Source organism: Colias croceus, chromosome 16, assembly GCF_905220415.1.
Source record: "Colias croceus chromosome 16, ilColCroc2.1".
NCBI lineage: Eukaryota > Metazoa > Arthropoda > Insecta > Lepidoptera > Pieridae > Colias > Colias croceus.
Genome location: NC_059552.1, coordinates 1,563,462 through 1,590,828, shown reverse-complemented (window position 1 = coordinate 1,590,828; position 27,367 = coordinate 1,563,462). Strand labels below are relative to the sequence as shown.

At 36.5% G+C, this 27,367-nt stretch overlaps 1 protein-coding gene across 5 annotated transcripts in view; it reads left to right on the top strand.

The window, feature by feature from the left end:
- Positions 1 to 27,148, top strand: part of LOC123698602 (heterogeneous nuclear ribonucleoprotein 27C) — a 30,889-nt gene extending 3,741 nt beyond the window's left edge. Inside the window, exons 3-10 of one of the 5 annotated variants that reach the window (XM_045645312.1) lie at positions 6,098 to 6,288; positions 8,194 to 8,276; positions 9,715 to 9,938; positions 10,954 to 11,153; positions 12,627 to 12,716; positions 15,319 to 15,491; positions 19,906 to 19,966; positions 26,092 to 27,148. In XM_045645312.1, the coding sequence (XP_045501268.1) occupies positions 6,098 to 6,288; positions 8,194 to 8,276; positions 9,715 to 9,938; positions 10,954 to 11,153; positions 12,627 to 12,716; positions 15,319 to 15,491; positions 19,906 to 19,966; positions 26,092 to 26,210 (1,141 nt within the window). In that variant the 3' untranslated portion in view covers positions 26,211 to 27,148. Of the gene's footprint in view, positions 1 to 6,097; positions 6,289 to 8,193; positions 8,277 to 9,714; positions 9,939 to 10,953; positions 11,154 to 12,626; positions 12,717 to 15,318; positions 15,492 to 18,445; positions 18,952 to 19,905; positions 19,967 to 26,091 lie in introns of those variants that run through there. The other 4 variants (XM_045645314.1, XM_045645313.1, XM_045645316.1 and 1 more) reach the window with 4 other exon arrangements.
- Positions 27,149 to 27,367: the final 219 nt, after the last annotated feature.

The following is a 27,367-nucleotide window of genomic DNA, read 5'->3' as shown; positions in this document are numbered from 1 at the left end:
AAAATTTACTTTTTTACATAAAGAGAACCCACTTCAAAAACTATATATGGGTGATTATACAAAAATGGGGTAACTTTTAAGGATATTTTGTTTACTATATTTTTTATATCAGATTATTACAAATTAGGGTGTATGTGATAGCTAATCTAATGAATATATTGTTCCAAATCGGGCCAGCCACTTTTTTAAGTAGATTGTGAGATATTTTAAATTTTCTGGATTTGGCCTCCAGGGGACTGACAAGGCTAACATAGTACTGATAAAAAACACAATTTTGTAATATTCTTAAAGAAATTCAATGAAAATTACTACAAATCTCTCAGTTTTAGTAATGGCACATGTCTTTTAAGTATTAAAATCACTTAGTTACATTTAAAAATGATAATTGATAATATATTGTGATACTGGGAAAAAACAATGTCTCAATTTTCAAAACAGCCTTCTGACATTTAACGCAACGTGAATATTCTTACTCTCTTACTTAACTTACTACTTTGACTTAGTTTTACTTAATATTTCAAGTAATTCACAAACAATAGAAACAAAAAAAACGGCCAAGTGCGAGTTGGACTCCTAACAAACCTATTTTTTATTATGTTTGTAACTTAAAATTTATACTTTTAGCAATTTTTCCTTTATCTGTGTTATAAGACGTTGCTTTTTACCATATTTTAAGACTGTATACACGGCAAGCATCCTGTGTATTTTTTTATTCCCTTGCGAATATTTAAATTTGCGGAAATTTGCAGTATTAACGGATGTAGGTATCTTTTAATTGCGTTGCGTTATAAGTTTAATTTTTTTACAGCCCCAAGGGTTCTTAATGTTGAGTATTCAATATAAATTTCAAATTGATACCTCCACGCGCTTCAAAAAAAACGTCTTAACAGACAAACGGACAACAAAGTGATCCTATAAGGGTTCTGTTTTTTTCCTTTTGAGGTTCGGAGCCCTAAAAAATCTAACATTATTTATGTTAAAAGTAATAATTTTCATAAAATGGTTCATGGTTTTTAACCAAAGGCTTGAATGAAAGTCTCATCTGAGTTTTCATAAGAGCCTTTTGACATTTTTATAATGTTATTAAAATAATTAACTTTTATGTTATTTTGAGGTAATTTTACTTCACAATATTATACGTTTACGTATTTATCTAATAAATACATATAACAAGCTATGCCCTGAAAGCATCAAAATCAATAATTAAAATAAAATAAGATCTTTTAAATGAGATTATTAGTAGTTTGTTTCAATAGCTCTTTTCTTTGCTACTCTTTTTTAAATGTTTCTTCCCTAGTCAAATTCGGTTTCTTTTAGCGTGGCGCATGATGTTTTAAACTGAAATATCAAATAGAAATGCTTATACCAATAGCAATCAAGATAAAAGTTCTCAAAAACGATAGAATCATCAGTACTATGGGGTCACGTCAGTCCACTGGCGCGATATCTGACATAGGACTGATGCCAGCGGATTGATAAAAAGGGACTTAATATGAGATTATAATCACAAATTATGTTTTTTTTGCCTTATTTCTTATATCAACAAACTATATTTTTACAAATCATACTTAACCATGTATGAATGAAAATAAAAATCAGTTTAACAATAAAATAACGACTCACCATAGGACTGAAATGTTGACTGGCGCAGCACGAATTTAGAGGACAAACACAACCCTAGCGCTGGTACAGTTATGACGGCCATCAAAATATGGGATGCACAAGTAACTTCATTACCAACATTAATATTTAGACAGGGATTTGACCTCGACTTGGTGATATTTAGCGAGAATTTCAAATTTAAAAAACACACAACGGACTGACCAATAAAAACGATGACAAAGTTTATTTTTATTTTTTAAATAAAATGTTAAACATTTCGTTATGAAAGTTATACTATATAATACTATGTATATCAAAGATTGTCCTGAGTTAGTAAGTTTTCTCTAATCAATGATAATGTTTATAAAATAGTCACTTGATTGTTGGTTTTCGGAGTTGTGACATGCCAAAGTACTGATTATTTAAGTATTAATTTTGTTTTTTTATCAATTTGTATTTTAAATAAAGAAGTGAAAGTGAGTGACCAAATAAAGGACGGTTTATTGTTTTAAAATAGATTGTTATTTGATTAAAATATAATAAGACTTTGTATAAATTGGCTGGTGACATTGAGTTACCCCATTTTTGTATAATGACCCATATGTTTCGGAAGTTAGTAACTTTTTTACTATAATAATTCGTATTCGTAATTAATATCATAAGTTGTGAATGATTCTTGCATTTGTAAGTCTTATAGAAATACAAAATTTGAGAAATAAAACTTTTTCTTTAATATTTAAATTTGTTTTATTGAGTTTTAAAGTAATTTAATCAAATAATTTAATTAACAATATAAAACAGAAATGTAAAAAAAATCTCCTGCATTATTAGTTGTAATGTACACTACGCTTAACAAAATCACGTATGTTACTATCAGTCACGTATGTTACGGTGTGTTACGATTTCACGACTGTTATTAAGTACAATATTTGGCGGCCATACTCATATAGGTATAAAAATATGTATTTTAATTCTTAATTCATATTTGATATGGAAATATGAAATGTAGGTGATTTTAAATTCTAGATATACCTATAAGTTCATATTAACCATAATTACCTCAAAAGAGTCATTTTTTTCCATAACAAAAGTAATAAAGCGTTTGTGATGACCCAATTAATATACTGAAATAAACTCACGGACTCGCTAAAACTCGGAAATTACAAACACATGAGTAAACAATTCGACGACTTTACCTTGGTAAGCTGTTTTGTATTGTGAACGAATTTTATAAAATTTTGAAATACCTACTTCATATTGACTCATAGTATAGACATGATAAATATTTTTTTTTTGCTGAAGAACCCTTTTAAGTTGGAATTTAACACGCGTATGTTAAAAACGCCGACCAAGTCGGATGCCGCTCTTCGAGGGTGTATCTCGTTGAATATTGATTATATTTTTTCACTAGCCCCTACTTAAGCTGGGGTGAACAAACAACGACATTTGATGGGCTTAAAAGCAATTTGCATTAATTCCGGACATAATTTATCAGTGTGTTAAATTCATTAAAATTTGTAATTTGATTAGCTTTTTTTACCTAAGTTACATAAAATGTATTTATTAGGTATTTTATTATTAACCTAACAGGGTATTCTAATATCTATAGATCCGTAATAAACGGTATACTATGATATGCTACTAGAGATGCTATGACAAAAGACTTGACGTAAAATGGAGCGTGAGGATGTCAAGAGGGCTGAAGGACTACATATTTCGATTTCAGGTTCTTAGATTTTAGTTTATGAATCTTTTCATTTATTAGTTTTAAATAAGATTTCGATTTTTAGAAGTTTAATTGGCAATTACTTACCTGTTATTAGATTTAGGTTTTACTTTTATTCAGTAAACTTAGGTACTAACAAATGGACTAGGTTATTCAGCCTATTACCGGAAAGAAATATAACACATTAGTGAAAGTTTCATCCGAATTGGAAAGTTGTTTCTGAGATTAGAACATAATATATATGTATTATGTACTCTTACTTTTCTTGTTACAATAATGAAAGTTGCAATTTTTTTGCACTAATTTTGCATTAGCCTCCTGAACATTTTATTTTACTGCACATAATTATGAAAGATTCTCTGACTTGGTAACTTTGTGATATATAATGAGATCTTGTGCGGGGTTTTAATTACAAAAAAATGTAGCACGTGTACGCATGCTCTGATAGACGGAATTTAAAACACCTTCAAAGCCCATCGTATCGTAGATAAGCAGATAACATCGCATTTCCACGTCTTTGTCGCTAAGACTGTTAAATACAATGGTTTCTATGTAAATACTCCGCATGCTACATTAACTACTTAACATTATTAAATATACAATGAAATCACACACGTGCATAGAAAATGTCATCATTTCATATCATATCATTCTTTTCTTCGATATTCACATCTGTGGACACGTATTTAAATTACAGCGGCGAGATCGAACTAGCTTCTATAATTTAACATTAATCAGACACTGACCTCTTGATTGATAACAGTACTTTTTGGTAACGTCCGCGTCACCATTTCGCGACGTCATGCTAACGGAGATTCAATTGGCCGCGAATTTTTTAGAGAACCCATTCACTGAACACAATGTTTATTGTTTACGTGTCAGTGCCAGCGTAGTTGGATGTACTAGATAAAATATATAGCATCATGCTTGCCGTGCCCATCTTTAAGGAATTTATACTAAGGCGTCTCCTCGTTTAAACTGTGTATTCACAGATATGCGCTAGTTGATCCTGTTATTGCTTTTAACTTAACAATATCCACATCCAGGCAGTGCCTACAACACAATGTTGATGGTACGTTCAGATGTTTGTGGGACAGTAATTGGAAATCAGCATATACACATTGTTTTTATAAACTTTTGTGTCTACAAAATTTCCAACAGCACAATTTTTGAAGTAAGACAACTGCGACATTTAATTTGAATTTTATTGTGACAGGTTTTCAGATACCTAGTATTATAACAAAACTAGACTATTGTATAAAGTATTGTTCCACTGTGGGGGGATGGTTTGCTTGATTGATGGGGTTGGGGAGTGTCATACAAACGATTTTTTTCCATCACTGCTTGTACAATAAATTATTCAGGTAAAACGACACTGAAAAGATGTCAAATAATCTGGTACGTGCCAATTTGCCGGCGTTGGTTTTGATTTATTACCTTGGCGTTATTAGATAACGTTGATTTTATAGCGATGCGTGTAGACATTTTTTTACGCGGAATAATGTGTGAGATTGGCACGTAGGATTTGAATTCAATTTATGTACGATTAGAAGTTAGAACGATATTCGTGGAAGTTAATAAAATATTCCAATAAAGGTGCGGACACATGCCAGCAACAAATTAAAACACAATCCCCTATTATAGCGCTAAGTTAAGATTGAGATACGATATTAAACATGATGTTACGTGACGTAGCTGTGTGTGTTTCTGATTCAATAGATAATCATACTAATTTAATTAGCTCGGTCCTCAGTTGTAAATGACTTTGTTCAAACACTTGACGCCATTTTGATGCTCTCCAAATTTAAATCGAATTCAGAGCATTGAACTAAATAAAATTAGCAAACCAAAAAACACATTCACTAAAAGTCATAAAATTTTAATGATTTTGGCTGTTTCCGTGTGTACGTAATTACACATTTGGTTTAAATGCTCAGCAGTTCTTATTATTTAATGACTAAATCCATAACACGAGACATTTCGAGGCTTCATTTACACATAGTAACATCTCTAGTAGGTAGATACATCTTTTATCTTTAGCTAGACGTCATGTTGAAACATTTACTGTAGTGTAGTACCTTGATAAAACAGTTAATTTTCCCATGCTCTTATTACAAAATTGAAAGAAATGTCTGTCTATAAAAAGAACTATAGAATTATAAATAGGAATTTATAAATAAGTTTACTATAGTTCGAACAATAATTAAAGTAGTTGGATAATAATCTATCTAGATAAATGAAAAGTGTAAAATTAAGAGCTTTATTCATCCCAGAAATGCGAAACAATGCCCCATACAGAGAGGATAATACCGATCCGCTTTATGAGAAAAGCTATTGAGGCTATCTGTGTGTAACGTTACGCCTTCGTCTCGATATCTGTTCCATAATGGGAATCTGGGATTTTCTTATATCATATCTGTGTAGTATAAGTAATAAGGTTTGTTTTAAAAGAAAATTGACGTCATTGAATCAATACTGATTCAATATTTAGCTAAGTACATTCTTTTCACGACTTGAATAGTTATCCGACACATATTTTATTTATGCTGCGATAAAATATTATGTTTACAACTCGTGTATAATGAATGAGCAGTCGACTGTGACATCGGTTCATTTTGACACCCCATTTCTTCCCGGATGCTGCACAGGTTGAATTTGGAATAATCTATCCTAAATTGTACATAAATAATGAAATTGGAATTCAATCACGTTCGATTTAACGTGACGCGTGATCAACGTGGCATATATTGAAATGGGAATGTTTTATAGGACAATCGATCCAAAGCCGTGCAACCCGCGCACCCTGCAAAAGCCGAAGCGCGGCGGTGGCTACCCCAAGGTGTTCCTGGGCGGTCTGCCCTCCAACATCACGGAGACCGATCTGAGAGTGTTCTTTGGCCGCTATGGCAAGGTCATGGAGGTCGTCATCATGTACGACCAGGAGAAGAAGAAATCTAGAGGTGGGTACATATACATTTCTAAAATGAGATGAGTTGGATGGAATGTTTGAAAATATGTATACATCGAAGTTATTTATTGTGATCGAACCTTTAAATACGTCAGTAGTGCGTCCGAGGAACTAATAAAATATGTTTAACCTAGACCTAAGACCTAATAAAAGATAAGTCAAAAACATAATATTCTCATTGTAAAAACGATTGTATAAAATATTCCACATCCAGGCAGTGCTTACGATAACTATGTTGTTAGTACGTTCAGATGTTTGTGGGATAGTAAATGCAGATCAGCATATACACTGTGTTCCCTTGAACACTTGTGTCTACAAAATTTGCGACATTTTTATAAAACATTGTCCAATTTAAGGACAACGACCTCACCTGCTACGCTTTGTCTCGCGCATAAGTCCGTGTGGTATTTCAATTTACTTATAATATGTTGAAGCTGTTTATCTAGTTGCATATATTAAATACAGTTTCTTTTAAAATATTGCAATGAAATGTGAAGAATGTTAGTCCAGAGCAGAGGCGGCTCGTGACAAAATTTTATGGGTGTTCACTTGAAATAAAACACTGAAAATACATGGTGTAAATCAGTACAATTTAATTAAAAAATTACTTATAAAGGAAATGCATACGTCTTTCTTGTTGGTGTGCAATAATATCTATAACTTTACACAATCTATTAACCTTCGTAAAATATGTCTGTTTTCATCGACACGGTCATTGAACTCGCGTATTGACTTTCGGTACGCGGAATCTAATGCTTTACGAATGTCTTGTCGTTCGATAGACGCCAATTGCAGTTCATTCAACAAATGGTACCTACCGAGATTGTGAATGTTTTTTTCATCTTGATTGAAAGATGAGCTAAGTCGTCAACGCCCGTTTCAGTCCAAGCACTCTCACCTCCGCCGGCCGCGCCCGCTTCAAATAAAAGACACGGAAAACAAAATATTTTGTTGCTTTCATGTTCATCACAACCACGGTGTTTTCACATATTGTTCGGATTTAAACACACGCGTATATGTTTTCGTTTTTGTCGTACATTTTTGCGTAAGGTCAAGTTCAAGCCGTGGCGGTCCCTTAGCTTTCAATTCAAGCCGAATTTGTAACGTTTTAAAACACTTTTTAATGAACGCCACATTATAATTGTCCATTTTAACACTCACAAGTAATACTGATAACTACAGGCTATTTCAACAGTCAACACGTATCTTATGATTTTAATTAGAAAATTCCCGAATATACATTCGCGCGCGTGCAGTCAAGTTGACTAGAGTGTTTGTTTATATAGTCAACGTCGCGCGAAATCGCTGTCTTGTGTACGGGCGCGCGGTAAAAACGAACCGGCAACGTTTGCGGGAGCGGCGCTCCGAATTTTGCTATTTTTTCATAGAAAATCTTCTGTTTCACGCGCAGGACTCTGACAAAACTATCTCTTTCACTCCTATTGGATTTCGTATTAGAAAATGAACTAAATATTTTTTCATTGGAGCGCAATCGTGAGCGCTCCGCTACGCGCGTTTTATAATACAGTATTATACCTACAGGTGTATGGAATGATGGAATGATGGATATATTCATTGGTATTGCCAGTAGTTTTTTACGATTACGATTGATTTTAAATAGTAATAATTAATATTAATAATGAAATTAAGGAGTATGATTTTATTATAATTATTTATGGGAGTTCACTGCACCAGCGCTCCTTAGGGCGAGCCGCCTCTGGTCCAGAGTGAGCAAATACATGCTTTGATTTAGTTGTCTAATATCCATACTTTCTTGACCAATAAAATGAAATCAACACATGTGTCTTCCTTAATATTGAAACGGTTCGATGGTTTATGTAACACTTAATCAATATTATGGTCTGAGCATGGTGAATAACGCATAGTTTCTTTCTAGGCTTCGGTTTCCTGTCGTTTGAAGATGAGATATCCGTGGAGCGAGTGACCCAGGAGCATTTCATTAACCTTAATGGGAAACAGGTAATGTGTCTTGACATAAAATCCTATTATGATCTTTGTTTAACATTTCATTTTAATTCAGCTCCTTAAATTACAACATTATCGTAAGCTTGGATTGTAGCTTGCTGTATGCAATGCATATGTACAACAAATGCTCTGAGGTTTAATTTTGAATAGATATAAACTTATGAATTAAATTTGGTCAATCTTTTTTTAAGCTTACCTCCTTTACTATTTTCTACTAATGGACTTGACCAAAATTTAAATATTATAATTTTTCGATTAATTTCTGCATAGTAATTAGATGAAACGCGTTATAATTTGACTTTCCATTCAGATAGCAGATATTATGTCAAAAGTAAATGGCATCGAGAATTTCCAAGAAAAAATTAGTAGTCAAATTTAATGCGATATCTTCTTAATTGTTATTTGTAAGATAATTAATAAGATACAAAAGAAATTAGGGCAAAGGGTGACACTGCCAAAAATAATAAATCAACGATGGCCATTGTTTTAAAAGAAATTTATTATATGAGTCATTAAATCGGCTAACATTCGGTCGATTATTATTATTTTTAATTGAATTTCATTTCAAGACATTCTATTTTCGATTTAAGTTTGCGTTACTTAAACATTACGTAACGCTTCAATTAAAGTCGTTATATTATAATTTTAATACCGCAGTAGTTTTTCCCTAAAGTTTGTTTTCGTGTTAAATATGTGTACTTATTATATACGATATTGTATATGTGCTGAAGATTTTGTCGAGTAAACTCATGTTCCTTTACAATACGTCTTGTATAACAATGCACAGGTCTGAAAATAAATGTGTACCTTTAAATTTCTTATCTGATACGAATTTTATAGAAATTACTCAACTACATAGTTCAGACTGCTTGACGATAAATTTAATTATTAGCAGCTTTCATTCAACTCACTTATACAGCTTGTTCTATAGATACACTGTCCATGAATTAACAAAAAAACAACGTGCTCTAAGTCGGTATTTGCACCAAAATTATTCATCAGATTTTTTTATTTTCTTCTACAAAACGGTGCGTCAATGTGTTTTACACGTACAAAATTACCCAGGTGTAAGTTGTACTAGGTTTACATTAACGTCATTACGTGTTCTATACATACTTACCCAGGTGTAAGTTGCACTAGGTTTACATCAACGTCATTATGAGTTCTATACATACTTACCCAGGTGTAAGTTGCACTAGGTTTACATCAAAGTCATTACGTGTTCTACACATACACATAACAACAATACTACCGAGATGTTGGTTGTACTGGATTCACATCAACGTCATTTCGTGTTCTACACGTATACACTTACCTAGGTGTAAGTTGCATTAGGTTTACATCGACGTCATTACGTGTTCTGTAGAACGTACGTGTACGTACAAACCTGTCCAGGTGTAGGTTACATGTCTACACGTACATACATGTTCAGGTGGAGATCAAGCGCGCGGAGCCGCGTGACGGGTCCGGCAAGCTCGGGTCGGGCGGCAGCGGGCTCGGCGGCGGCGGCATGGGCGGCGCGCCCGGCGACCAGCCCGCCGCCGGCCAGTGGGGCCCGCCGCAGGCCGCGCCCATGAACATGATACAGGGCCACAACGGCCAGATGGGCGGCCCGCCGATCAACATGCCGATGGCCGGACCGAACATTATGCAAGGGTGAGTTGTATGCGTGATGTTAGTAGTGTTGTTAACGTTTTGTTTATGTATATCTGTTAGTCGATACAGAAAGATATATTAGAAAAATTGAGGAGCTTTTTAAATCTGTTTTATTAACTTTTATTATATTATAATAATAGTAATTATTAAAATCATCTTTATTATTAATTTCATGTAAGAAAAATAAAGCTGTAAAATGTTAAGTTTTGTTGTCTAAAATAATTTAGTAGAGGTCATTTTATTCAGTGAAATCTGAATTTGAATAGATACAAAAGAACTTAATATTCATTTCACGTTCCGCTTCTAATATTGCGCCGTCATTTTTCTATATTGATTTTGAATGTGTATATTTTTTGTATGTGTCCACATCCAGGCAGTGCCTACAATGCTATGTTGTTGGTACGTTCAGATGTTTGTGGGATAGCAACAGCAAATCAGCATATACACGTTGTTTCTATAAACATTAGTGTCTACAAAGTTTGCGATATTTCTTTTCTGAAAACTATATGATACTAGCTTCCGCCCACGACTTTGTAAGTGCATCCCCGTTTTTCCCCGTTCCCGCAAGAATTTCGGGAAATCCTTTCTTAGGGGACGCCTTCGTTCTACCTGCATGCCAAATTTCAGCCCGATACATCCAGTGGTTTAGGCTGTGCGTTGATAGTTCACTATATCAATCACCTTTGAGTTTTATATTATATATAGATTGTAACTAACGTCGATAATGTTATTTAAAATGTTTGTGATACTGTACTTTTAATAAAAAAATTGTTTGTAATTTGTGTCTGCCATTTTTTTCATACTTATTCATACAATAGTTTATCTTTCTATAAAAAAAAAAATACTTATATCGTCTTCAATGTAAAGAACATGACCACTTTTGAAATCAACTATCCAATTTATATCGACTCCAATATCGGCCGAAAATCGTATCCACTTGGAGCCGTCACGTGGCAACACATCACGTGATGCTACAAGTGAAGCATGTTCGCTGAGCTGGGCGCTGGGGTTGCAGGTACCAGGGCTGGGGCACGTCGCCCGGGCAGACGTCGTACGCGGGCTACGGCGCGGCGGGCGGCGGCGCGGGCCCGGGCAACTACCAGGGCTGGGGCGCGCCGCCCGGCCCGCAGGCGCCGCCGCACGCGCCCGCCTGGCCCGCCACCAACAACTACACGCAGCACGCGCAGCCGCCCGCGCAGGGCTACGGCAGCTACGGTATGTGACCCTCGCGCTACGTGCACACGCACACACACGCAAACACACACTCGCAATCACACGCTCGCAAACACACACTCGCAATAGCGCACGCACACGCAATTCACATGCACAAAAACACGGGCATGCAAACACGTACGCAAATACGCACGCAAACACACGCGTACGCAAACACACACGTACGCAAACACACGCGTACGCAAACACACGTACGCAAACACACACGTACGCAAACACACACGTACGCAAACACACACGTACGCAAACACACACGTACGCAAACACACACGTACGCAAACACACACGTACGCAAACACACACGTACGCAAACACACACGTACGCAAACACACACGTACGCAAACACACACGTACGCAAACACACACGTACGCAAACACACACGTTCGCAAACACACGGACGCAAACACCCACGTACGCACGTATACACATGCAAATGCATACACGAACACATGCACGTTTACACATAGATAAAAATTAAAGACTTCAAGTTGTAAAAGAAAAAGTATTAAACTTTTTGCGTTTTATTTACACGTGTTTTTCAAATTATTATAAATTACCTTTATAATAAATTGTTTGAACAACATCAATGCTGCTGGAAAGAACACATTTCCCTAACATACACATAAATTCATATTTGTTGAGAAGACGAATTCTTATTACACTAACATGCACACAATTGAACAGGAACAATCAGCTCACAATAGAATATGAATATGACAATAAACTCAACACTTAGCTGTTATAAGAAAATCTGACGATTTTTCATACAATTTCACATACTCCCGTTACGTCATGTAGGTTTTAATTTATTTGAACACCCGGTTGTATAAGTTTTATAAAAATCGTTGGTCAGTAACAATTTTGTGAATCTCGGCACAAACTTAAATATAAATAAATAAAAAAAAAAAAAAAAAATAATAATAATAATTTGGTAAACAGCAGTTAGGATTGAACAACATGATGTGTAAGTATAAACAACCTTATTTACTATCTCACTTCCATTGCAATGTTTTGGCACAGTTTATAAATTATTTCATATTATAATATTCAAAATCCAAATCTAAGCAAATAGGCAAATTTAAATAGTCAGAAGAATTTCCAATTTTATTGTAGGAAAAAAAGGCGACATGAATTGAAAAGTATATTGTAAGCAAAAAAAACACTAAATTGTTATCCAATTTACTGTAGGAGCAGTTCCGTATCAGATTAAAAGCAAGACAGGGAAGCATTGTTTAAATATTGAAAATTTCAATACAATTTTACAGGAGCAGTTTATTCACAAATTAAACAAAATTACATAGCGCCCACTTTAGTAACTGTTAAAAATTAAATACAATTTTAGGAGCAGTTGTGTCACTGATTATAAAAGAAAGATTTAGTCTCATCTTATAAAAAAGAACGTATACGTTTGCGTAGTGTCCAGTAATAGTAACGTATATATTTGTCGGTGCAGCGAACTACAGCTCGGCGCCGGCGGGCGCGTCTGCGGGCGGCAGCTGGACCAACTGGAACATGCCACAGAACTCCAACTCCACCGGCTCCGGTTAGTAGCCGACCGCATAGATAGCTTCAACCCGAACCAACACTTACCTCGGCAACTGCTGCCTTGATAGCCGGCGGCTTGTAGCCAACCGTATAGATAGCTTCAACCCGAACCAACACTCACCTCGGCGAACTGCTGCCTAGATAGCCGGCGACTTGTAGCCAACCGTATAGATAGCTTCAACCCGAACCAACACTCACCTCGGCGAACTGCTGCCTAGATAGCCGGCGACTTGTAGCCAACCGTATAGATAGCTTCAACCCGAACCAACACTCACCTCGGCGAACTGCTGCCTAGATAGCCGGCGACTTGTAGCCAACCGTATAGATAGCTTCAACCCGAACCAACACTCACCTCGGCAACTGCTGCCTAGATAGCCGGCGACTTGTAGCCAACCGTATAGATAGCTTCAACCCGAACCAACACTCACCTCGGCGAACTGCTGCCTAGATAGCCGGCGGCTTGTAGCCAACCGTATAGATAGCTTCAACCCGAACCAACACTTACCTCGGCGAACTGCTGCCTTGATAGCCGGCGGCTTGTAGCCAACCGTATAGATAGCTTCAACCCGAACCAACACTTACCTCGGCGAACTGCTGCCTTGATAGCCGGCGGCTTGTAGCCAACCGTATAGATAGCTTCAACCCGAACCAACACTCACCTCGGCGAACTGCTGCCTTGATAGCCGGCGGCTTGTAGCCAACCGTATAGATAGCTTCAACCCGAACCAACACTTACCTCGGCGAACTGCTGCCTTGATAGCCGGCGGCTTGTAGCCAACCGTATAGATAGCTTCAACCCGAACCAACACTTACCTCGGCGAACTGCTGCCTTGATAGCCGGCGGCTTGTAGCCAACCGTATAGATAGCTTCAACCCGAACCAACACTTACCTCGGCGAACTGCTGCCTTGATAGCCGGCGGCTTGTAGCCAACCGTATAGATAGCTTCAACCCGAACCAACACTCACCTCGGCGACTGCTGCCTAGATAGCCGGCGGCTTGTAGCCAACCGTATAGATAGCTTCAACCCGAACCAACACTTACCTCGGCAACTGCTGCCTTGATAGCCGGCGGCTTGTAGCCAACCGTATAGATAGCTTCAACCCGAACCAACACTTACCTCGGCAACTGCTGCCTATATAGCCGGCTCCTTTGTAGCCGACCGAATAGATAGCTTACACTTATAACCTCGCAAACTTATATCGGTTCCCGTTGGAAAACTCCTGCCTAGATAGCCGGCTCCTTTGTAGCCAACCTCGCCAATAAATAGATAGCTTACACTTATAACCTCGCAAACTTATATCGGTTCCCGTTGATAAACTCCTACATAGATAGCCGTCTGTAGCCAACCTAATAGATAACTTACACTTATAACCTTGCCAAAACATGGCTCTTGTTAGCAAACTGATGCCTAGATAGCAGGCACTGGATTGTTGCCGATCGCATAGGTAGCTTACCAATAGTTTTAACCTTGCCAACACATAGCGGCTCCTGTAAGCAAACTGCTGCGTAAAAGCTTACCTAGTCTTACCTTACCGAATCATAATCGGCTCCCGTTAAAACTGATGCCTAGATAGATTGCCATATCAAATAGCCTAGCTCATTCTTCAAATTGATGTTACCATAGAAATATCTCCACCGTTAGTCAACTGCTGCCTTAGCTTAGCGACATATCTTATAGTTTATCCAACTTATATACTTGGCCATAGCGGCCATGGGCCATGTTAGCATTCAAGTAAATTCCACACGTTAGTCAACTGGGTATTTCTCATAAATAATAAATATTTAAGCCGTACATCATCATTTTCATACAGTCCTCAATTTCAACAGGTTCCATAAGTCCAACTGCTGCCTAGATAGATCGCCCTGTTAATTAAGTTTGTTTTCCTAGATTGCTGTAAGGACTTAGGTCCGAAATGTTCTTTGAATGATTTGAGAAATATGATGAAATATTTGAATGAATTATTAGTTCCTTTCCTATAATTAAGAAAAAATACATTATGTTATGTAATTTTTCAATAAACATACATCATATGCGAACAGCGCAGCGAATTAAGTAGAGATTTAGTTATTTTTACAGATTTGTGATGTAATTTTTATTTGAAAGTAAATATGTGGGTGTAATAATGACTGTGAGTTTGTTTGCACGGCGTAGCGGGAGATATTTAATTATTGATATGTTCTGAGATCAATCTCTGAATTAGTTAAGAATGGTTCGTTAATCACTCTTAATTAATTATTGAATGTATTAATAATGTGATTTAAGATAATGCTTTAATTTCTTCCAAATCTAATTGTAATACCTGCCCACTGTTCAAAATCGGTTTTGATGCATTTCTAACAAATAAACATACATTTTTTATAAGTCTAGTTATAGATTGCAATATAAATAATAAACTAGTTTAATTAGCTTTTTTTTTTTTATAAATTAACCTTGACTCCCCTACTTTCTGCTAAGTTTGTCAGTGAATTAAGAATCTTTTAACTGCATAGTAATGTAAGTGAATACAACACATACACTTCATCCAGTTTTTGTTAGCATTTATAAAACTTTATAGCCATTTTTGTAACAGTGCGGTAATATAACTGTTGTCTTCTCAGCCGGGTCGTACGTGCCGCTGTCGGAGGGCGGCGAGATGTACGGGCGCGGCGGCGGCGGCGCGGGCGGAGCTGCACCGCTCGCCGGCGCGCTCTCCTCCGCCGCGCTCTCCAAGAGCTCGTCCGCGGACTACTCCACCTACCAGCAGTACCCGCCCGCCTACCAGCAGGACCAGGTGCGCACCACACGCACACACGCACACGCACACACGTACATGTAGCTAGCTGCGTACACACACGTGTACAATGTACATGTAGCTAGCTACGTACACACGCAGACCATTGAGATATACATAATATGGAGGAGACACCACGAACAAAATCTGTGCGCCATTTTTTTGCTTTAACTAAATTTTAAAAATGATTATCTAGTTAGGTACGTGCCGATGAAAGTTTTCCTTTGCACTTTTCCGTATTATTTGTATTATTTGTGAAATATCGTAACACACATGAAGGCATATTTGATGCGTTTCACTTCACTTTCACAAATAAATAAAAAATGAGCGTGCAGTTACGCCATATGGCGTATGTTGAGCGGAACATAAGTGATGTAGGCGGTGTCGTCTCCATATGTATATCTCAATGATGCAGACATGCTACAGTAGTAGCTGCATACACATGCGCTCGTGTGCATGTAGCTAGCTGCACACGCACACGCGCTCACACTTGAGAATCGATCGCGCTGAAGTTGGCTGTGCAAGTGTGTTGTGGTGCCAACTTCAGCTCGGTCGTTGAGTACGGATGGTACACGCACGCGGTATAGAGGGGAAACAGTATGTGCGGGGAGAGGGTTGATTGATGTGTACATAAATTTAATTGATAATTATAGTAAAACGGGATGTTTTTTATACATTTGAAATGACCGTGTTGACATACTGTTTCCTATTTATACTGCGTTTTTAGAAAAATGTGTCTATAGCGGCGCTCAAGTAATTAATATATACAATCTTGTGTATTTAGTGAAACCATATTGATTTTATTATTCAATAAAGTAAATAAATTACAATGTCGTTGTACACATATTTTTCTAATTTATTACAAATACACGGGGGAAATGAATGCGGTAAATTATCGTGACGGAATATAGCATATGCTGTTAAAAATATCCCATATTTAATATTGTATGACTGAATAGAATATTAAATCTAAACATTATGTTGTGACGTCTATTCCTTATCAGATCAATTATTTAATGCCACGCCATTGTGCAATGAATTCCGTCGCGAAAATTGTACATGTGCATTGCTAACTCATGCATATCGACGCAAAAGTGGAAGGCCTTCGAATTCTAATACTCTAATTCTTAAACATTAGTTTTATTATAATAATTTTTGTCATAATACGAAATAGAAAATTGGACTCGAAGGTTTTCTATAAGTTATTTTGATGGATAAAAATAACTTAATTTGCTAAAATGCAGTCAATTTAATTTGACGAGTTTTAAAAATCCTTCAAAGTACCATAATTTGAATAAACCTAATTTGAACAATGCAACTAAAACAATTGCTTCTTTCAGTATTTTGATATTGGCAATTTTTTTAACCATGCAATAAAACGCTGATGTTTTTTTTTAATAACATTTGAACTCGGTATAAACTATTTGATTAAGATTAAAGTGAATGGATTTATATATAGGTAATAAATAGTAAATGCCGGGTTCAAAGTGGGAATGGATATAGTAATATTGTGCTTTTGTTTTCAAATTGCCAGCTGTGCCGTTGAACGCATAATCGAGTGATTCCTTATCATGCTTGAACCATAAAATCTAGTGCGTGCCTAATCGTATTTGCAATTATATATCAATCATTATTACTCTGCTTGTTACCTTCCAATTATCTCGTAATATAATTATATTTGTATCAATAGCATTCAAAATAAATAATAAATAAATGATTTGTATAAATTGCAAATACGTTTGGACAGTTTTTTCTCAATTCTATCTCGTTGTGACTCGAAGTTAACACTATTTTTGAGTCATGACATAAAAAGTGGGTTCCGATGTTTAACCTCCATTATATAACCGATATATAGGAATATTATTATCGACATTGCTTTTATTTATTCCGCCATATGCATTGTGACGAAGAGTGGTGTTTTAAACATACTGGATATTTGAATACTATTTTAGATTTCACTTAGTTAATTAGCAGAATATTTGAATTGAAAATTATTCACATCAAATTTTACTGCATTACATTTTCATTTATTTAAATTATTTTTCATTTCATCCTTTTTATCCAGTTCGTTTAAAATTCGCAAACAAACAATTATATTTACAACTATTTATATGGACCTATATATTTATTTAATTAAGGTCAATGCATATAATTATAACTGCTATGAGGCGACGTTTCTATTTCATTATGTAAAAGTACAGCCAAGTTGATACACTATTCGCTACAAATTACCCGGGGCTTGTTTCCTTTGTCCTCTCCGCTTTATTCTCGATTTCGTTATCACATTCATTATAATTTGACTCGATCCACCCAAAAGCATGTGTGAATTCGTCCCCGTCCCGAATGTATACCGAGCGATCGTGCGTGAAGCGCGAACGGCGCTGGGCTAATTCAAATTGGTTGTACTTTGCGAGTTTGTTTGCACGAACCACGTTACACGAACCGGTGAGCGAGTGATATTCAGCGAAAACATGATATATGATACACTTGAATGCAAACAAACGTGTGGAGCGGTCCGCCCCCGCATGCCGCCGGCCGCCCCGTGTGTCCCACATATCTATGCTTGTTATATTTGGAGTTGCATCGGACATCGACGCCCACTTGTGCATGCTCTCGGTGGCGAGAACGAATGTGCGATGTCTTTTTGATTGTACGAGCTGCGCCGAGCGACCCACCGCCCGGGCTAGTTCGCAGTCGCACCGCTATCCATAGTGAAAAATCAAGAAGATCAATGTTATCAAGTTTCGCTGAAGGTCTCTCATCACCCTCCCCGTCCCGGTCCCAGTCCCACCGTCCCACCGTCCCGCCGCCCCACACACCCGCTCCCAGATCATCTTCGGGGATTCACACGCTTTCGGTTCCATCTTCACGCTCTGCGCTACTTACATTTCTTGCTATGAGTTGGAGCGAATTGTGGCGAGTGGGACTTTATGTCTGTAATTCTTCTTTTCCAGTTGGTCGATCAGGGCCCACAAGAGTGGCTCATCCCGAAAGACAATTAAACGTTGGGTGGGTTCGGATGAGGGTATGTCGCGAAACTCGGGGATTTCTCACTATGGACGGTTCGATCGTGCGAAGGTTTCGCGGGCTCACCTTAAAGGCATCGCACCGCACTAGATTTTTAAGCTTTACCTTAGTACAGTTCGTGACACGCGTTAGCATTTTTTGTAGCCTTCGAGAGATGATTATACGCTTTGTTTCATCTCGGATAACTGTGAATTGGCATTTAAAGTACAAATTAGTAAAATTTGGATTTTTCATATTGTTACAGGTTCATTAATAGATATATAATAATTTTAACGATAAAATAATAATATTAAGAAGTGTACTTTAAGTGTTCAGAGATGAAATTCGATTATTCTGTTAAATGTAACGAGAGAGCATATTTCAAAACTGTGTCGCATATATTTCATGGGGTTTTCATTATTGTAAAAGGAAATAAAAATCATGAAACGGATTATGCATTAATTTTGCAATTATTTTGAATAACTTGACGCCCCATGACGACACAGTCAAAAGTGCCGAAGCCTGCGCTCAAATTATTTTAGAATATATATTTTTTATACTTCTATTCATTCAATTTTGGAATTTCTGAAATCTTTATACTTATCCTGTACAGGCTTCGGTTGGTAAATTCTTAGTGCGCGTCTTATATACCCTTCGATTTGTCGTCGGACCTATTCATAAATCCTTAATTGTTTTGACTTTTCTTATTATTTCCTGAAATCAATTGGACCACAAATCGTTTGGTATTCGGAGATCGTTAACGCGAGTGGTCTGTTTGATTTTGAATTATAGCTTTCTAGTTTACTCGATATACAACTGTGAATTTAATAGACAAATCATATCATACGGAGAAAAATAGGCCGCTTCGCATCAACGATCGCCTGTGTATCCCTCTATATACATAATTAATTTGATAAGTTGCAAATTGCCTCGTATACTACGTCTAGTATAACTTGGCAAAGCCTACGTTATAATTATACAATGTCATTGTTGTAAGAATAATTTTAAAGGCCTATCGGAATACCTATCATAGTAACAATAAGTCACGGTCTGGCCAGTTAGTTTAGAGGCGTGTTATGGCTCGACGACCTCATCGTTAAATCGCATTCGGTATCTCGTCAGCGTAATAAATGTTTTAATAAAAAAATAAACTTGTCCATTTCAGTTTTTAAAATAGTCATCGCGATCGAATTCGATTTAACGGTTACGTTTAAAAGTCCGTTCACTCGACGTAATTAGTGCCCATTTAACGCTAAACTTACAATAATTGCAAAGTAAGAAAGGGTCGCGTGAGCGGATCGAGGCGGTACGCGGCTGCGCGCGAGACGGCCGGGGCTACCGCGCTAGGTTATACTAGACGTGGCGGGGGCGGGCAGGGCTGGTAGGGCTGACCCGTGTGTTGGGGCAGGGCTCGTACGGCGGCGCGGCGCGGTACGCGGCGGGCGGCGAGCTGCCCCCCCACCAGCCAGGTGTGCACCTGCCGCACCACGCGCCCAAACACTTCGAGTTTAGCAAGGAGTGGCCCGCCGCCTAGGCGCCCGCCACACGCCCACACCCACGCCCACGCCCACACGCGGCGACATAGCCCGCTTGCTCGACAACACTTGTCATCCTTTGCTCGTTCTCTTCTTTGACTTTAAAATTTAATCTTGTCATCATATCTTGTTTTAAATTGCATCTCGTCCTTCCGACTTACATCCCATGTAGCGATCAGTAAAATTATCGATCAAGCGGGTTATTCTGTCCGCAAACTTGTCCCCGACCAGATCGAGTACCCGGTTTTAGTTTAGGTTCGACTCGGTTGGCAACATTCACACCCGACTACCGGTCGCATCGATGGCTGCCCTTTTGATTTTTTGTCTTCGAATTGAATTACAGTACTGATTTTGATTAAACGTTACGCAGCACCATCGGGCGGCCGGGTCGGTCACACGACACTATCAAATCTGTCTCTGAAATGTGACAGTGATCCTTGATAGTAGGATTTTTTATTAACATTCATTCATCGACGTAGGATTTGACTTATACCGACACTAAACTGAAGGCAACTCGCGTATAAACATTTAACGACAATTTAATCGTGAAAATATGTCAAGTTCAATGCAACATTAATGTAAAGTAAACTTTGTAAACGATTACTATAAGAACTGAACTGCATTAACACAAACCCACACGCGTACGTAAGGACCTACATTTTTATAATGTTAAATATTTATTATTAAAGAACTAATTACGATATTAGATTTAAAACACCTGCATGAATAATTGGATAGTGCTTAGTGAGGCGTATTTTTTGAATTCGCTTGTTGCAACGTTTCGCTGTATTAAATGTTTCTCTCGTGAAGTCCCTAATGTAATTTGATGAACTTTTCCTTTCCCCGAAGTCTCGCGGCCCCTCGACTAAGTCCGAAGAGCGCTGAAGTCGGCACGTACTCTCCTGTACGACACGTTTCTTTTTAACTCTTTAAAATATTTTTGGATGTGGGCTCTTAACGTTTTTAATCTTCTTATATATTATATTTTTGATTGTCAATTATTATCATTTTTCTTTCGGAGTTAAAATGATTTCTTTTAATAACATCATGTGGATCTTCGCGATCTCGTATGTAAGGTAGTGGTGATGTTACAATGTAACGTAAGTAATGAGAAGCGCCCGCGGGCGGCGCCGGCGCGCATTTGACAGACTCGCGACACGCGACACGCGACACGCGACACGCGACACGCGACACGCGACACGCGACACGTGACACGTGACACGCGACACGCGACACGCGACACGCGACACGCGACACCGCGACGCATACACATAAACAACTTAACTTAAGCTAATCACTTGTATAAATATTTCGTATTCGTATATATATCGATATGTATGGTTAATATTAGAAGATTTTTGGTTATTTACCACGCACTAGAGTTAGGAAAAACGGTAGCGATGTAATGAAATTATTATTATTATTATGTGTTAATATTAAACGAAACATAGTAGGATGACTGAACGTGATTCTTTTAATTAATATTTTTCCCGTTGTTTTAAATAGTAGGGGAACAATTTCTGTGTACATGATTATTCGTAATTTTAATTTCTTATACATATATTGAATTTTAGTTAACGCATTTTTAAGTTATTAATTGTGGAATTTATTAACTTTAATGAATTAAATTTACCTGCCAAATTGTTAAAACAAACGATAACGTATGTGTTAAGTGACTGACGAAGCTCAATCATTAGGATATAGATAGGGCGCCGCCCCGCCCCGTTCGCGCGGACTCTTGTACATATATATACTTACTTGTGTGTAAAGCATAATTTTAATCGAACCAATTGACACATAGTTTTAACGTTTTTAATTTGTACGATTGCCAAATATTTTTTAAAACTGTATAGATTCGGAGCGCTCCGGCTCGCGCTCGGGCGCCGCGCCCCGACACGTGAGTTATTATTTTTAAAGTAACATTTTTAGATTAAATTTAATGTTAGTCCTTTACTGTACTATATCGCTCAATCATTTGACCGATCGACTGATTAAAATTTTAGTGATAAGCTAAGTAATGAAATCGGAGCGTAGCAGTCGAGCGCGGCGGCTGGTCGACTTTATTTGTTGTAATTATCTTAGAGTTTACGGCGGACTGTTAGACTGCCCGGTTTATACGAACGGGAGCTGTTCCTTTAATTTTAAATATCTAGAGCGCGACCGCCCTACTCGCGGCGCAGGATAAGATTTGTTATAAATGTTTTTACTAGACGAATTGTTGAATACATTGAATGCATAATTTGATCGCGTATAGTATAGGGTTATTTAAGATCGCACCATAAGTAAAGTATAATTTATATACGATGAGTAAAGTGAGGAGTAAGCAAATTTATAAGTGACGCGGTCCGGCGAAAGGTGCGGGGTGCCAAATTAACGCTAAACATACTGAGGAAAACGCCTTTACATTGTGATGTTCATAGTTAATGCACATATTGGTACATTCTTATAGCTCTATATTAATTACACACGACTGACATAATGTAGGAAATGGAAACTCGTACCTTAAAACAATATAAAGAAATAAATAATTAATTAATAACTAAACGATTGAAATCAGTGCCTAATCGCCCACTAGGTTACGTGTAGTCTTTACTATTTATCGCTTCGTTTACTGTCGTCTGATCGTTCCTATATTTAGGTTTAATTTGTTTCAATTTCATTCCTCAGTTACGGCTCTTTATTCTAAGTCTCTTTAGTTGTGTAGGCTCGTTGGAACTGCACGTTCACGTCGCTTTTAATTGCATTTTACCCGGTCCCATTTCGCTAACCACACACGGTACACCGTACACCGTACACCGTACACCGTACACCGTACACCGTACACCGTACACCGTACGTACTCGCGCGACTCGTACGCGCGCTCATCTCTCACGATCACTTACCGTAGCTATAATGTGCAACCACCGATGAATCGATCGAAACGTTTAAAACGATGCCTTAAAAAGTTAAGTAAATATATAGATGATTTATATTATATTATTTTCAGTGATATTCGAGTTAGCACTAAGGTGTTAGGGACGGGTCGTAAGCCCGCACTCACAAACGTTCGGAACAATTAAGCAAGTTAGTTTGTAATGGATCAATGTGGCAATCATCTAATTAAACATAAAGAGTATGATTTATTTATGATAAAGTATGATATGTATTTAGAAATTTTAGATTTACTCAACATTAAACTTAGTGCAAATTATTGTGAAAAATCAATTGAAGACTATTTATATGAGTTTTTAATTATTATTATATAGGAGGAGAGCATTAAATATTGGATGAATTTATTAATTAAAAATAGTTAGCGAAATACAAATACGATAAGACTAACGAGGCTCGTCTGTCAAATGTCGCCGGGGCGCGCTCGCGGCGCCGGACGCACTTGCATCATTGCATTTTAATATTACATTATTACACTGAGTAATATCGACATAAGATATATTATGTACTGTATCTTAATATAATGTTTATGGAATAATATTTTAATCATGGCTTAACTGTAGTGATGTTTTGTAGTTAACCTTTCGACTCTTGTTTGTATTACTTTATATAGTGTACGCGGTTTTTATATGTGTATGTTTATTCAGTAGTATAACATGTTTGTGTAAAAGTGTATTTTGGTATTTGATAGCTAGCGCGTCGCAACGCGAGCGCATACATCAATAAAGTTTACGATCGTAATTGACTAATTATATTATACAATCCCCTAGTTGTAACGTTAGATTAGCTGAAACTCTCTTTTTAAGTTCATTTTACTCGTAATTGCATTTAAAGCAAATGCGTCGGCAAACAACGGCCGATTGTCACTATAGTCGGTTCTAAACTTATTTTTAAAAACCAATGCAGGTATTATTAATATAAAACCCTCGTATTTATGCTAGAGTATATAATATAATAATGTAATTATTGAACACATTTTAATCGTAAAATAAATTGCACGGGCTTTACAGTTAATTATAACATTAATTATTATAAAAACTTAGGGCAAGTTGTTATTTATTTCTGTTTTAATTAAAATTTTGATGTTGATTATTTTTTTAACTATATTTTTTCTTTATAGTGAATTAAAGTACATATTTCGATCTATTTAGATTACAAAATGATTAGGTGAACTATCGACTGATGTACAATATTTAAAGTAATGTTTACTTACGGCAGTGTATAAGTTTTACTCGACGCGTCCCACTACGGGGCGCCGTATTTATACTGACTTGTATTAATTTCGTATAAAGTGTAATTAATCGGAAGCGGCGGCCGCGATAGAGCCATCTACTAAGCATGTTACGATTGTAAGACTATTATCTAGATTCGTTGTATCTTGTAATGTACTATACCTTAGCCCTAAAGAGTGCGTGCGCGCGAGCGAGCACGGCCGGCCGGGCCCCGCCCCACGCGCTCGCTCCGCGTACTTATATAAAAAGGAAAATTATGATAGACTTACGCGTGCGTCCTTGTTATTTTTTTTACAAGTACCTAATGATAATTAGTTAATTACGGTTATTGATTAATAATTAACCGAAGCACTAAAATTTTAAGATGGAAAGCTTTGTATGAGATTTAAGTATTCGATGTAATGATTAAAAGTGCTATCACAGAACATAACACTAAGGTTTTTTCGAAGTAGAAATTATGCATTATTCATATTAGGTATTTTGGGTATATATTAGCGTTAGTTTTAACTGGTAACGTTTAAGTATGTAGTTTGTAATGTAATGGAAAAAATTAAACGGTTTTGTCGTAGTTTCCTATTATTAAGCTTCTTCTACCTTAATGGTTTAAGTAATTACTATTACTACTGGTTTATAAATTTAAAATATTAATATTACCACTGCAAATATTTGAGATATCTTATGATGAAATATATATCTACTTTAAGGACATTATAAAACGTAGATAATTAAAAGAAATCAAAAATTTCAAAATAATACTGGCATTTTTAATGGTTGCATCCCCCCACTCCCCACTAGATAAGTTATCATAATTTTTGTTTTTATACTTACAAACGTCTAGAATAGTCTTACTAAACTCTATTCAAATAAGTATACCCGATATCGTCACCGTGATTTCCAATAATTACTGATATATAAATACGAAAAGCACACAAAACTTGCATGCACTACTAACGCAGTACTAACACTATGTATATGGTAAGGTAATCTTTGTTGACTATCTAATAATTTATTCACACTTGTATCTGTCTATGGCTTATTTATAGTCTATAGCTTTACACAATTATATTTTGCTTCGTTATTACTTTAGTATTTCTTGAGAAATGCACATAAATATTTTATTCATCTTCTTTGATAGTTCATTCCAATTTCATAACATTAATTTTGTTGTGAAATTGGTACAAAAACAGTTTAAATGTAAATGAACGTTTAGCAGAGGGTGACGGCGTAAGCAGTAATGCGGGCAGTCCGAAGTTTGTGCCACAAATGAATGATGCGATCGGAACATTGCCACAGGTTATATAATGAATTCAATCGCACTTATAGATGAACAACTGAATTAAATTCTTAGTAGTCTCATACTATGTATTCTATTTAGTGATTAACAATTATTAAAATGCAGGTCCCTATGATGTACTGCGGAGGCATGGTATCCCCACAGCCCTCGTTTTGTAACGTATCGGACATATCCGCGTCTGCCTCAGGTCTCCCAAAATTTAAAACCTCGTTGAATCATTTAGTTGACGTAAATTCATATTTGTTATAGAAGTAACCTCAGTATAACATGGCATGGTCTCATCACACACTACACACAAGTTTTTAAAACATTAGTAAAAACAAGTAAATCATGCGACTCATGCATATGACATATTGGATTGTCTGTAACCGTGTAATATCACTAACAACTGCCCGATTTCAATACGTAATACTAGAACTCGTGTTGTCCGTAGAAGTAGGTAGACTAATAGTTAGTTTCGGGGTGAAGATTGGTGCGTGGTGCGGTGAGTTCTTTATTATAATCTTCAGTATCAAGTAAAGTATAATGAGAATTGAATATGCTTGAAAATTTTGCTGTTACGATTTCGGTCGTGTGGTTCAGTGTTAATATAGGTTTATGTATAGGTGACGACTATGAGTACACTGGGGCGTCGGGAGATGGCTACCAGAAGACGTCCAAGCGAAGCTACCACGGATCCTCGGGCTCTGCTTCCGCGTCATCATACCATCCCTATAGGCGTTAGCGAGTGATCGACTCGTCGCTCGGTCATGCTAGCCTGGTACCTGCGATTTTAGACGACTAGCTGGCGGTTCTGACATTTATAAAAAATATTCCTACACTATTTAAATAATAACACATAGAAGTTAAAGCTATATCTTTTATACATATATTTTTGACGTATTTGAAAAAATACTAAATAAACGCATTTTGAAATATTCTCGGGTTCCGGTAAGTAGAACCGCACGGCAACGATCGTTTTTGAATATACTTGTAAAATAATTGTATCTTTTCTACGAGCAATCATTGAGTTTTTAAATACATTTTTAACGGAATCAAGCCTATGGGAATGAGACGCTCTCGGTTTTCTCGTGTCAGACGTACTGCAATCGTCTTATAGACATGATTCCGTGTTATTTTTAAGACGTTAGCATAGTTTTCTATTTTGATACATTTTGGATTTACGACGAGTGGAATCTAAAAATTTACAGTTGTAACTTATAACTTTCCAATATGAAACGCTTTCATAAAAATTATAGGACAAAATCATATTTTGTATGATGTTTTCGACATAAAAGCTATTTAAATTGCATTACGAATGTACCTTTTATTCTTAAATATTTGTGTATAAGGATTAAGATAAATTTGATGAAATTAAATATCATACCGCCATTTTGCGATTATTGTAAGTTTAGAATCTTTCTACCTCTGGTATAGTATCCGTTTGGACAAAAAGCATTTACTTTTCCTTAATTAAGGCCATATACGTTGATTTGATACACAAAACAATTAAAAATTTTCAGTTATTCACATTTTGACTTGGTTTAATCGAAAAGTGTTGTTTTCCATTTATTGTTATGCATGATATTCGGTCAATGTTGGCCAAAATTGTCTGGTGAGACATTCTTCTGTTTATTTTGACTGTGTTCTGTTTACTTCAAATAAAAATACTAATATCTGTAAGTTTTATTTGCATTTACACACCTACAAGACTGACTTCATTCCTTCAAATAAGATTTTCATTGTCGTTCCTAAACTGGGATTTTTAAAAGAATTAGGTAGCTGATATTGTGTTATTTTATTTTAGAGAGTCTTTAAATAACGCTTTATATATAGATTTTGCAATTTACTAAAATTAAATACATTTCAGGTAAGTACAAACTATAGAATGATACAATCAAT